Consider the following 15829-nt stretch of genomic DNA (forward strand, 5'->3'; position numbering starts at 1 on the left):
ACTCTGAAACTAAATTAACGCCTAAATGCATTTTAATCCAAAGAGATCATTTGGGAGTAAATTTACAGCTAATGGCGTGTTTATTAGCGGAGTCATGCATGTGAATTGTGGTATAATGAGGCTCCCGGAAAGCACAGTGCAGGTTGTGGCTGTGCATACAGAGGGCGCTGCAGTTCTGATGCTGGACATTAGGGGGTGCTAAGACACAGGGGGGGCAAATGGACGCACATGGTGAGGGAAACATATGAGAAATGAATAAGGGAAAGTCATATTACTGGAAGTAATGTGCACGAATGATACCTCTGTTATGAATCCCTCCACTTTATTTATCATCCAATGGTCACAATGTTACCATACAAAACCAACTTCCAACATGGAACTGCATTGGAATGTGATTATTTTTAATACGCACACGCACACATTCAATACCAAAATTAAATACAGTTGTTTTTATAAAATAAACAGGGGCCGAGGGAAAAGAGACACATTGAGTGATATTAAGACATGCAGTGACAAATATAAAAAATAGACATTTCTTTTTCTTTTTCTGTACAAACATACATGGACACATATAAATATATAGAAGTAAAAAAGAGTGTATTTTTAAAATACAAAGGTCAAATTGTACAGTTACATTCCATAATAACAAAACAGGAGACGTAGCACGATATTCAAGTGAGTTTTGCCTTGATTCCACACACACGCTGTACAATATTGTACACTGTAAAAGCAGAAATTAGATCACACAACTGTTGGTTCCTCCCCGCGGAGTCTGTTCACGCTGCTGTAAACATTACAAATGAAGAAAGGGGTACAGTTTTCGTCGGTGGATTTCCGTTTGAAATCGCTCATTCAAGCAACTTTCGGAGAGGGCTGTAATAACAACGGAGCAATCTGTTCTTCGAGCGTTCGCTTTGATGCCTTAAGTCGCCTCAATCACAACTTCAGTGCCTTTTTTTTTTGTTGCTTTTCTCAGCGAGTCTCTCGGCACCGGAGCAGTAAAGAGGATATTTGGTAAAATAAACAAGACGAGCATTACAGTGAACAAGGAAAACAGTCATCGTAAAAAGTTTATACATGTTGGCACAAAGAACAAGCCAGGATGTGGTGAAATGTGAAACCATGCTATGTCTTCTCCCCTTTTTGTTTCCTCTCTCTCTAGTTCTGTCTGACATCCTGCAGCAGCTTGTTGATCTCGTGGACCAGCTCGCTAGCGTCCATGCCGGCTTCGTGGCGGCTCTCGCTGCGCTTGCCGCCCTGATGGAAGACGCCTTCGAAGTCGTCTTCCTCGTAATTCTCTGGGATTTCCTCCATGGCTGGCAGCCATTTGAGGTGCGGCGGCTGTCCGTTGGCAGAGGCGGAAGTGGAGGTGGAGGATGAGGAAGTAGAAGAAGAAGAGGAGGAGACATGATTGGTTCCCACCGATCCACTTCCGGGATTAAGATAGTGGGTATTGGCCGCCCACGCAGCCACACCTGGGGGGTAAGCGGGACCTTTCCCACCTGGCAACAACCCTCTCCGGTTGTCCTGAGGAACAGCGTTGTTGCTATGGTTACCTGCGATGTTTCCGCCGCGCCCGCTTCCTCTCTCGGCGGTGGATGAAGACGAGGGCGGGCTCGTTTCGGTGCACTCCGCGTACGAGTCCATGTTAGGGGGGAGGAGCCGCTGGAACACAGAGTTCATTTCTGTGAGGAGGGAGCCAGCCCCTCCTCCTCCACCTCCTCCTCCTCCTCCTCCTCCTCCGGCCGCACAGGCGTCGCTTCCTCCTCCGGCGACGACCCCCCCCGGCCCCCGCCTCTTCGCCGTCGGACTCCTTGCCAAAAGTGGAGAAGCTTTTGCGCCGCTCCGAGTCGACGGATGACTGGTCGTCGTCGATCGGTGGCTGCTGGGTGGACTCCTCCCCGGGGATGTACATGTTGTTGCGGTAGTCGGAGGAAGCGGGCGAGGAGAGGGGGGGCATCCAGCACTGGTCAGAGTGTCCCAGGACGCGACATTCATCCGTGCACAGTCTCATAGCTAAAGCAGAAAAAAAAACAAAAAAATAGAAAGAGTTAGTCCAGCTGCAGAAAACTTTATAAAAACAAATTTATGACAGAAACTATACATGGAATAGACCAATAAATAGAGGAAAACAGGGAATGACTTCAAAACAAAGCAACTCTGATAATGTTAAAAACTTTGTAAAAAAAAAAAAATTATGGTTAAAAAAATGTCAATATTAGGACTGTCAAAGCGATGATAAAGCGTTAATGCAAATTAGTTTTAACGCCACTAATTTCTTTAACGCATTAACGCAAACGATATTTCTGAGGTAGTAGCGGGCTCAGTTTTAAAGCTAGATTGAAGTGACATCACATGAAACTAAAAAAAACGAAAGAATCCATTGGTACCAACCATGTCGTACTAGCTTGTCGCGAAAGAGATTAAGTAACGCTCCAAACTTACGCTAAATTTTGCCGATGAAAAACTGGCATGGCCATTTTCAAAGGGGTCCCTTGACCTCTGACCTCAAGATATGTGAATGTAAATGGGTTCTATGGGTACCCACGAGTCTCCCTTTCACAGACATGCCCACTTTATGATAATCACATGCAGTTTAAGGCAAGTCATAGTCAAGTCAGCACACTGACACACTGACAGCTGTTGTTGCCTGTTGGGCTGCAGTTTACCATGTTATGATTTGAGCATATATTCTATGCTAAATGCAGTACCTGTGAGGGTTTCTGGACAATATTTGTCATTGTTTTATGTTGTTGATTGATTTCCAGTAATAAATATATACATACATTTGCATAAAAAAAGCACATTTGTCGACTCCCATGTTGATAAGAGTAATAAATACTTGACAGATCTCCCTTTAAAGTACATTTTGAACAGATGTGTGATTCATTCAAGATGAATCACAACTAAATACTTTAATGGATTGACAGCCCTGGTCAATATACTTGAATAATACAAGTCATAAACCCTGAGATTGCAGTAAGGAGAAAAAAGTTCAACTGGAGGTCAAGGTGCTTTTTTTACATGGAAACAACGGCAAGAATGCTGTAAAGCCTGACAAACCATGTCTTGAGCCGATACCTTATGAATACTCCATGTGCAAAACTTGTTCAATATTTCATACGACAGCGCTTCAGTCTTTCATTAATATCAAAATCACAGCTGAGCTCGGTGGTTTTTAGTTTTCCATTTCCTCTGATCTCCTCATATTCCTGCTCGGAGGACCAGATCTGCGATATTTACAGCTCGCAGCACGGATATCCGGCTAGAAAACAATCACAGGGACTAGATAAATAAATGAATAATTGCAAGAGCCCACCTAAATGGCGTCGCAGGCAGATGTTAATGCAATATTTGGTTGCTCTGCCGAGCGTGCCCGCGTCTCCCGACCACGCGGCTGAGGCAGGGATTTGCTTGTTTAGTTCTTTTATCATATTGAGCATGAATAGCCACGTTTGCCCATCTAAATAGAAAAATCTAAACAAATTAAATCTATTGAAGAGAAACAGGGATAATCCTCCCTCTCGGCCCATTATCTTCTTCCCCTCCCCTTGTTTTTTTTTTCATATTAGCATAAGAGATAGAGAAAAGGGAAGGGGAGGTAGGAGGGGTGCAACACCTCCAAGTGTTTCTCAAAGGGAGGAAAAAAAAAAAAAACAGAGATACAGAAAGACTGCCCATGTCCACCACCCCTCCCTTTATCCATCTCAATAAAGATAGAGAATACATTAACAAGTACAGAGGAGCGAGAGATGCTCTCAGGCATGTAGGGGAGAGCGAGAGAGGGACGGAGTGAGTGAGGGAGAGAGAGAGAGAATAACATCATTCTAAAAGCAATTACTATGAATTCTCCTCAGTTCAGACATGAAAGCGCACCACTGTCACTCACCGGGGGGAAAAAAAAGAGAAAGAAAAGAAAAAAGAAGGAAGGAGAAAAAAAAAAAAAAAAACAGCACACAGAGACGCATACCGATGAGTGACAGGCGACTCATCTCCGCTCCGGGGAGGATTTTACAGACACGACTCTAACTTAGGGGCAGATAACACACACACACACACACACACACATAGAGTAACACAAACAGGCAGACACACTGTAACCTCTCTCAGTGTGATAACGAGCGTGGAAATGAGGGCTGTGTGGAAGAATGGTGCTGAGTACAATGGGCCCTGTGTTGGCAACAGGGTTGAATGGAGCGGCTGTATAGGCAGGTGTATAGACAAATAATAGGCTTAGGCCCGGTGCTGTCCATGGTGCTGAAATATGTGTCATTGGAGGGCTGGGTGTGGTCCGGGGGAAGATACCTCACAGAGGTTAATTAAAGCGGCAGTAGGCAGAATATTTTTGGCTTCATTGTTCAAAAATTCCATAATAACCTTTCAGCATATTGTAATTCAAGAGTTCTGGGAGAGAAGCTAGACTTCTGCACCTCCTCATGGCTCTGTTTTCAGGCTTTAGAAAATCTAGCCTGTGAAGGGAGACTTTGGCAAATCCCGGGACAATTCAGAGAGAGAACGTTCCTATTGGCTGGAGGCAGCTGTCAATCACTCGTGAACTCCGATCAAACGGTCAAACTAGGCAGCGCTGATCAAATTAATATTCTGTTACTGTAATGCCTGTTTCTCAAGTACAATGTTGTCAGAAACATCTTGTAGTGTACCGTTGTAAAATGAGAAAGTTTGCTCCCGCTGGTGTATGGTATTTCCTCAACTCATCTCAACATGGCTGCCGGGTCACAAACTTTCTGATTTATTAGCTAAACAGTACACTACAAGATGTTTCTGAAAACATTTTATGCAATAAATAGGCATTACAGTAACAGAATATTGATTCATATTTGATCAGCGCTGCCTAGTTTGACCGTTCGATCGGAGTTTGCGAGTGATTGACAGCTGCTCAGAGACAGCAAGGCTCCAGCTGGGCTCTGATTGGTTGTTTTCCTCCGGTCTGTGAAATCTTGCAGATTGCCATTAGGAGCACCGAAGGACACAGAGGAACATGATTTTTTTTTCAGATTACCTGTTTTATGTCCTACTGTCAGGATATAGTGATATAGCTTTTAGTCACTTTTTTTAATCATATTTGCTCTGAGAAAAAAAAACAATCTTATGATTTAATTATGATTAAATTTAGACAACATCCATCGGAAAGTATGACTTCACAACTTTGACTAAGCTGAGGTGCGATTTTGCTCTGAAGTTGAAGTGATAGCTGCGTGCAATTTGCCGCTATAGATGGTGTTGGGTATGCAACTCAGCTGAGAGGAGCCAATTTGGCAAGTTCTGTAGCAAAGGGGGTGCAAAACTTGGGCGGAAAAAAAAAAAAAAAACCTGTCAGGATGGGTGTGGATACATCAGTGATTCTCAAAGTGGAGTCTGCGAAAATAATTGTGCTGTATCGGTAAAAAGTGCATATCTACAGATGGGGACCATTTGCACCAAAAAAACAAGTATATTGTGTCCATTACGTTAGCTTTGGGCCAATAGAAACTCTGATATGATTGTGACACACAGCAATAAGTTCATTATTGAAGTTGAAGCCTTTACTGAAAGTCAGCTTTAGAAAGTTTAAATGTCTGGATTTATTGGGACTATGCCAGTGTTCCTACTGTTCATTTTCTGAAAGCTTTTAAGATCAATTACTTGATTGTCAAGTTGAGTCTAAATGCAATTTGAATAAAATCACCCTCTGTGTAAAAGGTATATAAGTGGTATTAACATTCAATAACAGTGAAACTTTCTCCACTGTGGGACTAAATATACGTGGGATTATCTCATTTTATCTTATTTTAACATTATTCAAATGTAAATGTGTTTCTGCTCATCACTATGAAACAAGTCTGAAGTAGTTAGGTTGAAAAGTTTTAGAGCAGGGGTTCTCAAACTTTTCGGGTTCAGGGACCCCTTAAAGGGGAGAAAATCTTCCAAGGACCACCTCATAATCATAATGCTTACTATCATTGGTACCCTTGTATTCCAAAACTTTCCAACCTAAATACTTCAGACCTGTTTCATAAAGAGAAACAGAACAGATAAACAGAATCACACAATTTGAATCATGTTAACACCACTTTGTTTTTCCCTGATGTTCCAGGTGCTTTGTAACCAGATGTTGCTTTAGCTTTGCCGACTTCATGGCTTTGTTCGTCAGCACCTGAAGACACGTGACGCATTTTGGTCTCCCGTCGCTGTCGCTCGATATAACTGTCGTCATATTTTCTCAATTTAGCTAGTTTGGGCTTAGCGTAACTTGACGATATGGACTGCTATCTCACCAGCTTATTAGATGGCTAATAAACTAAGCTAAGCAGCAGGAGCGGTTGGTTGCTCCAAGAGTGAAGTGACTGGTTCATGACAGATTGACGTGATGTGTCACAATCATGTCAGAGTTTCTATTGGCCCAAAGCTAACGTGTGTGGGGGTAATGGACACAATATGCTTGTTTTATTAGCGTAAATGGTCCCCATTTATAGATGTGTACTTTTTAATGATACAAGTTTATAATAAATAGCAAATTATTTGCCCCTTGGGGGTCCCCGGACCCCACTTTGAGAATCAGTTCCAATGGTATCTAAGAATACAAATGGTAGTAAATACGTGCTTAATCTGCGTTACGATTATGAGGGGGTGTCCTTGGACAATTGTCTCCACTGTAAGGAGTCCCTGGCCCCAAAACGTTTGAGAACCCCTGGGTTACATCACCGAAAGCTCACCTGGGTGGAGTCGATGGTGCATTTCGAGGTGTATGAGGTCAGAAAAGCCCTCCCCCAGCAGCAGCCTGTCCACGGGGGATTCCCGACCCATGTCACAGTCACTGTCTCCCGCCTCGCTGTCCCCACGGCCACTGTCCTTCAGGCTGAACTTGTCCATGTCTTGTAATGCATATCTGAGGGGGAGGACAAAAGGGAGAAGAAAAAAAAAGATTACAAACACATATAGGTGTCGATCAGTCGGAGATGCTGTTTGTGAAAAACACATTTTTTTTGCAAATAGAAAGCATTTGCAAGCTGATGGAATCAATCTGTCCTCAGAGAAGACTAATGGCGAATAAATCCATCGTATAAAACTTAAAAGTCTGCTTCTGGAATCTGTCAAATCTCTAGGCGAGCCTGCCTCGGCCCATCAATCCTACACGCAGGTAGATTCCATCAATAAATCTATCACAACAGCCACTGGGGGCATCAATAAATCTATCATCCAGAGATCATAATATGATGGAAGTCATGATGGATGCACCCTTTTACGACATGAGCCCAACTTTTTTTTTAAAGAATAGAAGAAAAATTGTCGTGACGTTCGGACAAATGAGTTGAGCACTTTTGAACTGAATGACATCGGCATGATAACAACTGGGATATGACAAATAAATACATTTACACGCCATCAAACCATGATCTATACACGCAACTGAGCCACTGACTGCACAACAGGTTGTTGGAACATGTAGTACACAATGAAAAACACAAGTGGTTTTTAAAAAGTAAACAAAAGATAATCTTTCAGGGGAGGAGGAGGAGGGGTCGGGGGGGTTGAGTGGAACTGAGGGATAGGGGTAAATTACCTGTAGCTGCGGGAGTATTTGTTGCCACGGAAACTGGGTCTGGGCTGGTACTGGCCCTGATGGAGCATGGACAGAAGCTGTGAGACTTGCTACATCCAAAAAATAAAAATAAAAAAAAATAACAAAAGAAAACAAAATAAAACAAACAAAAAGAAACAGAAAAAGGGGGGGAGGGGGAAAGGGGGGATGAATAACAGATGGGAAATTGAGGAGGAAAAAAAAAAAAGAAAAAAGAGAGACAACACAGAAGACAAAATAATGGATGAGTAAACACAAAATGGATGATGGAGAGGCTGCCGAACATGGATGAGACAAAATGGATGATGTTAAAATAAAATAAAAAAAGGGCGGGGAGTTTGGGGGGGGGGTCTAGATGAATATGGAGACATATGACTGAAGGGTGGTTATGATGGAGGTGGTGGTGACAGGGTGCAAACAAGGTAAAGACAGAGACACATCTATAATCATCAACAGTTTTTAATGAGAGTCAGTCTGAACTACGGGGCAGTGGTGATTAAGTCGCTGTCACACATGGAGATGAGTTAATTTGCTCGAATGGAGGCAGATGTGTGAGGATGATGAGGCTGGTGTGTGTGTGTGAGTGTGAGTGTGTGTGTGTGTGTGTGTGTGTGTGGGAGAGAAAATTTGGAAAGGGGCTGAGGGACCATATTTCTGTGAATAATTTACTTGTGTGTGTGTGTGTGTGTGCTCACCTCCACTGGTGGAGTGGCGTGCGCCAGTTCCAGGGCGAAGCTCTCTGGGATGTGATTGGACGAGATGGTCACCAGGCTGTTCAGCGACTGGCGGCTGTGGTGATTCTGCCGGCTCCCCATCTGGGCCCGGTCCATGGGGGGCGTGGCCGAAGGCGAGCGGTGGTGCGCTCTGATCGGCAGGGTGCCGTTCACCGTGGGAACCAGGGTGATGTCGCCCTTGTGGATCTGGCGCGAGGGCTTCTTGGGATGGTGCTGGTGGGTGGACTCGGCCACCCGGCAGTTGTAGGAGTGCCTCGTGTCCTTCTTCTCCCGGCTGCAGCGGGCGGCGAACACCACCATGATGACCAGGAGCACGGTGCAGATGGCCCCCAGGGAGATGATGATGATCAGGGACGCGTCGAGGGACGACTCCCCCTGGTCCATCACCTGGACGTGGTTCTCCATGTTCTCGTAGAGGGTGATCTTCAGCGCCGCCTTCGCGCTGAGGCTCTCCCTCCCCTGATCTCTCACCACGACCGTCAACTCCGCGTGCTCGTGGGGGAAGTTCTCCAGGCTGGCGTTGGCGTGGATTTCGCACGTCCTCGGGTCGATGACGAAGAAGCCCTCCTCGTTGCCGCTGACGATGGAGCAAATGAGCTCCGCGTTGACCCCCGTGTCGCGATCAGTCGCCCTGACCACGGTTACCAAGTGTCCGGCGTCCGTGAACTTTGACACGGGCACATCGGCGGTGAAGTTCCACAGCTGAGGGACCACGATGACCGGAGGGTTGTCGTTCTCGTCCAGGATGTTCAGGACAACTGTGGCGTTGCTAAGCAGTGGCGGTTTCCCGGCGTCTTTGGCCTGCACGACGAAGGAGATGCGACTGACGTCCTCGCGATCGAACGTACGCAGCGCGTAGATGGCGCCGTTCGAGGGGTCGATGGTGACGTAGGTGGAGATGGAGCTTCCGTGAACGGAGTTCTCCATGATGGAGTAGCTCACCTGACCGTTGGCGTCCAGGTCGGGGTCGGTGGCCATGATGGAGGTCAGATACGCTCCGGGGGCGTTGTTCTCCGATTTAAAGATCTCGTATTGCCCCTTCTCAAATCTGGGCGGGTTGTCATTCTCATCGGTCACGTGCACGGTGAAATGTTTAACAGTAGAGAGACTGGGGATCCCTCGGTCCTCCGCCACCACCGTCAGACTGAACTCTGATCTCTTCTCTCGGTCCAGAGACACGTTGGTCAGAATCATGTAGTTGTTCTCGTAGGACTTCTGCAGTTTGAAATATCCCTGACCATGAAGCTTGCACTCCACCTCTCCGTTCAACCCAGAGTCCATGTCCTCCACCCTCACCAGAGCCACGAACGTGTCCAAAGGAGACGCCTCTGAGATGTAAGCCGCGTCCCCGTTCCCTTGAGAGGACATGAGGTTGATGCTGATATCCGGTTTGTTGTCGTTCACGTCCACCAACTTGACCAGGATCTTGCAGTGAGCCGGCATGGAGTTCGGACCCATGTCCTGCGCCTGGACGTCTATATCGTAAGAGTTGACTGCCTCGTAGTCCACGCGTCTGATCAGGGTCAGTCGGCCGCTGTCGGGGTTAATCTTAAACGTCTCCATGATCTTGGGGGACACGTGACTGCTGAAGGAGTAGACTATCTTGGCGTTGGTGCCGTCATCCGCGTCAGTGGCGTTCAAGTCAATGAGCATAGTGCCAACAGGTGCGTTTTCCGGCAGATTGATGACGTACGACGACTTGTCGAAAATCGGGCTGTTGTCGTTCGAGTCGGCCACGCTAATTTTGAGCAGGGTCGACCCAGTTCTCGCGGGAACGCCCCTATCCGAAGCCGTGTACTGGAGTTCATAACCCGCGCGCACCTCGCGGTCCAGCTCGCGGAGCACCACCAGCTCCGCGTACTTGGCCCCGTCGGTCCTGGACTGGACGTCGAGCTTGAAGAAGTTGTTGGGCTCTAACGCGTAAGTGTACAGCGAGTTTTCCCCGACGTCCGGGTCCGTGGCGCTGTCCAGGGGGATGCGCGCGCCCACCGCCGCGCTCTCGGAGATCTCGATGGGGATGACGGCGCGCGCGAACTGCGGCGCGTTGTCGTTGATGTCCAACACCTCCACCTCGACGTGGAACAGCTGCAGGTGCTCCGTGGGCAGCGTGAGCACGTCGAACTGGATGGAGCAGTTGAGGTTCTTCTCGCACAGTTTCTCGCGGTCGATTTTGGTCCTCACGCTGATCTCTCCGTCCTGCTCGCGCACCGCGAGGAAGGATGAGCCTCCTCTCTGCATGGCTCGGAAGCGGAGCGACACCGAGGGAGGAAGTTTGGCCACAACGTCCGCGACGTCTTCCCTCAAGCGCGCGATGACCGTGCCGACCTTCTGCTCCTCGTGGATCTGGTATTTCAGCGTCTTGCCGCTGGCGACGTGTTGGGTTGTTGTCGCCAGCAGCGCTAAAAAAACAGCCACAACTTTCCACATTCTTGCCAGAAATAGTCCTTTCATTTTTTTTTGTTTGGAAGCCAAAAATAACAAATCCCAAGAAAAAAGAAAAAGCTCCAAAAAATCCCCAGTTTTTAACTTACTAAATGCTGTGCTCCTTCAATCAGCAGCTGCATGTCTCTCTCTCTCTCTCCGCGGAGGATGAAAAACACATTCGAGTGTTTAAAATGTGACTTCAAGTTTGATCTAATCTCCATAAAAAAAAAACATCCAAATTGTGTCTATATATCTTATCCTCCCTTGGTCGTACAAGATCTGTTGCGCGCATCCAGTGTATACGGGAGAAGCAGCTGAACACCACTGAAATCTGTGCGCCTTTCCTTTCCTTTCCTCTCTCCTTCTCTCTCTCTCTCTCTCTCTCTCTCTCTCTCTCTCTCTCTCTCTCTCTCTCTCTCTCTCTCCGTGCGTCTGGTCCTGTCTGTGCGCCGTGCGCTCTGCTCCGCTCCCTCTCTCTCCGTTTGAGGTGCCTCTCGCACACAGACTTGCCCAAAAATAACCCGCCTCAAACCAAACTAGTTGTACATCAGCCACGGAACCCCCTCCTCTTTTTTTTTTCACATCCCGGGAAAGACAAACGCTGCTTGCATCAAAAAGCTGGCTGGTGGCCACTCCAAACTCCAGAGGAGAGGAGGAGAGGAGAAGGAGGTGCAGGAGGATGGAGGAGGAGGAGGAGGAGAAAAGAGAAAGTAGGGGGATAGAAAGAAAAAAAAAACGCCCTTAGGGGTTCATTCTCCCTACTTTTCTTTTTTTTTTTAGAGTAACGACCATGCCCCCCTACAATAAACTGGAGAAGAAAACATTCATTCAGAAAGCTTATACCCTGCCGTTTCTCATTGCTATAAATAAAAACCACAGGAAGGTTTACGAGTTTCTCTCGCTTCGGGTCTGTTCTCTCCTCCAGACAGCACGGAGACGCACTGGGTCTAAATTCTCATCATTAAGACAAGACAAAGATCTACCTCAACCACCAACCTTTTGATATATACACCACATAACCCAGCCATAACCAGCTGTCACCCACTCAATGACGCGCAGAGTGGATGCCTTGGCACATGAGTGGTGCTATGAGTTTTCTATATACTGTCTAGTTTCATGTGGCAGCTGACGACCACCTCTCCTTCATGCACAGCCACTTTGTTGTAAATGTTTTGGGCGCAATATCTATTTTTTTTTCTCACATGCATCTATGAGTGAGAGTACATAAGCCGGGTAAAGCTTGTGTGGCGAATCGTGTTGAAAGGGAGCCGGACTCTAATGAATGCCTTTAAAAGAGTTGGTCACGCCGAGGAATCAGCTCTGAACCCACGTGCGTAAAATCTGTTCAACATCACTTCAAAAAACTCTCCTGCAGGATGGAGGATGGATTTTTGATAACGAGCCTCAGCATCCAAAACACACAAACACACAGGGGAGAAAAAAAAGAGTCTTATTCATGTAAATGCACATGGGAGGGGAGCAGAGAGAGAGGGAGAGAGGAGATACAGATAAATGAAGAAACGCAGTGTGTGAGAGAGATCTAAGGTTTAACGAATGAGCACAACTGGGACCGTGCATTCTGGAGACCATCTGGCGCGGTTTGTTTGGCACCGGGACCCGGCGCGATTACCAAGCCGACCAAACAAGACCCGAACCCCACACAAACACAAACACACAGCACGGCAGAGGAAACGACCGAGCAGCTTTTCCACCACCACATCCATTCGCACACTTCACTTTTGCGCGCAGGCGTGAGGTCGCGACGCGCTCGTGCGTGCGTCAAAAAAGAGAGACAGAGAGGTAGAAGATGCGCTCGGCTGTCAGTTATTGCAATAACAGGTTACTAAACAAAAGCCCCTCATGCATATTCAAAGCAAATACTATAAGCTGGAGATGAGGCTGTGGCCATCTGGATGCAGAACTCCAAGAACGCACTTACAGAAACTCAGAACTGTCCTGCTCATCTTAGAGTGATTCTATAATTAGGGGTACATGTCATGTACTTGGGCTGTATTTATCAATTTTACTACATATTCACTTGAAGCAATGGTCAATTTTATATCAGGGCACATTTCTCTTTCATTTAATACAAAAAAAGTCAACAGGTCCCATCATTTATTTTGCAGAAAATGCATATTCTATACTGGAATTTGCTGTTTTTGTGCTGTCCGATTTGCTAAATGTCAGGTTTTGCTTTTCAGATTAACATTAAAATACATGTTTTTGTATATAATTTTCATAATTTTTTGTTCAAAATAATCATTAAAATATGAGAAAAGGTGTTTTAAAAACTATTTGGCTCATTCATGTACATTAAATCATCCACTTTGTGTGTGTCCGAGAAATCTCTGTCAACTGTGTTACCCATTGAAAAAGCCCCTATAAATCAGCATGTGGTAATGACTTAGAAGTCATTTCTACATGCAAGCAACACTTTCTGAATCATTTTTCCAGAACCATAATTAACCTTAAGGAATAGCAGAACTCCAAGAACGCAAGCTTCACCCATACAGAAGCTCATAACTGTCAAGATTCAAGATTGAGGTGAGGTGTGGGGTATTTGTGTCCCTCTTTAACGTCCTTTATTGACACCATTGTAGCTGTGAAGAAGCTGTTGTGAAACCGTGCTCTGTGAGTGGAGATGCTCTCCAGCTCATCTAAGCCATTTTCCACATGGAGGCAACACTTTCTGAATCATTTTTCCAGAACCATAATTAACCTTAAGGAATAGATAGATACAGAAATCTGCAAAACAAATGAATAATTTACCACCAGCTGCTACCAGAAACACCAGAAATGCAATATATATATAAAAAAAACCATCTCGGGACTTGATGATGTTATCCATTTGAACCCTCTCCATTCAGTGTGGGCTGATCTTTTTATAACGCTGCTTGCAAAGCTCCCTAAACAATATTCCCAAACGTGCACGGACACCAACCAGAAGCTCTTTTCTTTTCTTTCTTTCTTTTTTTTAGCCTTAAATTGGCGGAAAACCTTTATTCCCACTCTCCCGGTGTCTGTCTATTCACGAGCCTGAGCCATGTCTGCAAAATGTTTGCATTCACTCCTTCTTTTGCACATCTTTTTTACCATAGCGGCGCCCTGTTATTTAAACAGGTTTGATACGGGGCGCCCGGCATTTCCATAGCTCCAAACGCGCACAATGCAGTAATGCAATTACTCCCCGCGTCTCAGAGAAGCTAATCACATTTGGAGAACAAAGTCGAAGCTCCGGAGTTTATGGAAGAAGGGAGTAAAAAAGAAAGAGACAGGGTTGGAGGGAGTGGGGGGTGCGCTGGGGTCTTAAACACTGCGCGCGGAATAAAACAATTAATGTATAGAGGGGGTATAATCTAAGTAAAAAAAAAGCAGATGGAGACTTAATGCGTTTAGGCACGCTACATAACCAGAGGAGCCGAACAAACATGGCCTTTTTTTTATAATAATTGAGCTAAACATATGCATCCTCTGCAGCAGGTGCAAAAAGACTGCATGTCTGTTGGATTTTTTAACTTTCCCCCAAAGATGATGTTGTTATTGATCCATAGACGGCCCTGAAGCCCGGATCAGTACGTGTCTCCACAAAATGCGCACGATCAGCACAAACAAACAAACAATCAAAAAACACAGCCCGGGTTGCTGCTCTCTGCTCATTATTGTCTGGGCCTTGTAGCCATAAAGTGATAGTGTGAATTAAACGTCTGTCGTGAACATTCATGGCAATCGTCGCAATAGCCCCCACCTCCCCCCACACACACACACACACACTCACACACACAAACACACACACGTCAATAGGAGCAGCAGCAGGTGGAGTGGCCATATAGAAATGCGCCTCTGGACCCCCTTGGTTCATATTGGAGTCGAGAGGAATGTGTGTGTGTGTGTGTGTGTGTGTGATGCTGGTGGTTTTTTGGTTGTAAAGGCACGCGAGCATCTGTCGCCTCGTCTGCCCGCTCATTGTCACTTATTCAATTAGCAGCGATTTGGTGGATTCCATTCCAGAGGGGAGGAGCAGGACCACAGAGAGAGAGAGAGAGAGAGAGAGAGAGAGACTGGGCTTTCACTGCTGCTGGAGGGAGAAGTTGATACCTCCCCCTACACACACACACACACACACACACACATACACGCACACACACACCCACACACGCACCACCCCCATCAGAGCAATGATTGTTATTCATCCGAGTCTCTTCTTCACTCTCCCTCTCTCTTCTTTGCTTTCATTAAGGGACCATAGAGCTTTATTACTTTATGACTCGTTGGCCACCATTGTGTGTGTGTGTGTGTGTGTGTGTGTGTGTGTGAGCAGACAAGAGAGAGTGCACCACCCTTGTTCTTGCTCACAGTGCATGCGGCGATCCCACTCTGAGCGCAGCATATTGCAAGCGATGTCAACAGTTGGGGCGACAAATTTATTGCCCAGGCAGAACTATGGGGCGAAGAAAAGAATGTGTCTGGTCACCTTTAAAGTGGGCGCATTACCGCACTGCTCTGCCGGTCCCCTCATCCCCGGCACCCAATGAAAAGAACAGGCTGTTATTGCGTTTTCTTTTTTTTACAGACTTTACTGACTTATGCGGTGGGAGAGGTGTATAAAATATTCATACCTTTTCCTCTGCAGCACCGGTACAAAGTGTCATTTTAACTCTGGCATGGATATACTGTATGGTTGACCAATGCATTTGCTATTCTGTTCCATTCTACTCTTGAGGACCATGGTGGCTGGACGTTTGTTAGCTGCCAGTGCTTGGCTTTGAGTTTTGGCAGTTAAATTTCCCCAAGTAGAACTTACCTTTTTTTCTGTGTTGTCAAAATCAAATGAGAAACTCATCTTCTATTTTATTCTATTTTCAGACGATTAGACTGTTGTCCAGCTATTTAATAGGCATTATCAGTCGCTATAAGCCGCATAGATGTGGGTCAATAGGGGCCTACTACACCCACTAGAAGGGTTTATCATATATTCACACGGTAGATCACCGAAATAAGGTATAAAATAACACGACAGTGACCTCTAGTAACTGTAGTAATTAGTAACAGGAGCAGAAGCATAAGTCAGGCACTGTAGTATATGAAACTCCTG

At 45.9% G+C, this 15829-nt stretch overlaps 1 protein-coding gene across 1 annotated transcript; it reads right to left on the reverse strand.

The window, feature by feature from the left end:
* Positions 1 to 301: 301 nt before the first annotated feature.
* Positions 302 to 11282, reverse strand: pcdh18a (protocadherin 18a). Its single transcript, XM_037765382.1, is given in 5 exon segments — positions 302 to 1776; positions 1778 to 2016; positions 6714 to 6886; positions 7562 to 7650; positions 8275 to 11282. Coding segments are annotated over 5 exon segments (3609 nt in total). The 5' UTR covers positions 10765 to 11282; the 3' UTR covers positions 302 to 1158.
* Positions 11283 to 15829: the final 4547 nt, after the last annotated feature.

The sequence above is a fragment of the Sebastes umbrosus genome, chromosome 3, assembly GCF_015220745.1.
Source record: "Sebastes umbrosus isolate fSebUmb1 chromosome 3, fSebUmb1.pri, whole genome shotgun sequence".
In the NCBI taxonomy this organism is placed as follows: Eukaryota; Metazoa; Chordata; class Actinopteri; order Perciformes; family Sebastidae; genus Sebastes; species Sebastes umbrosus.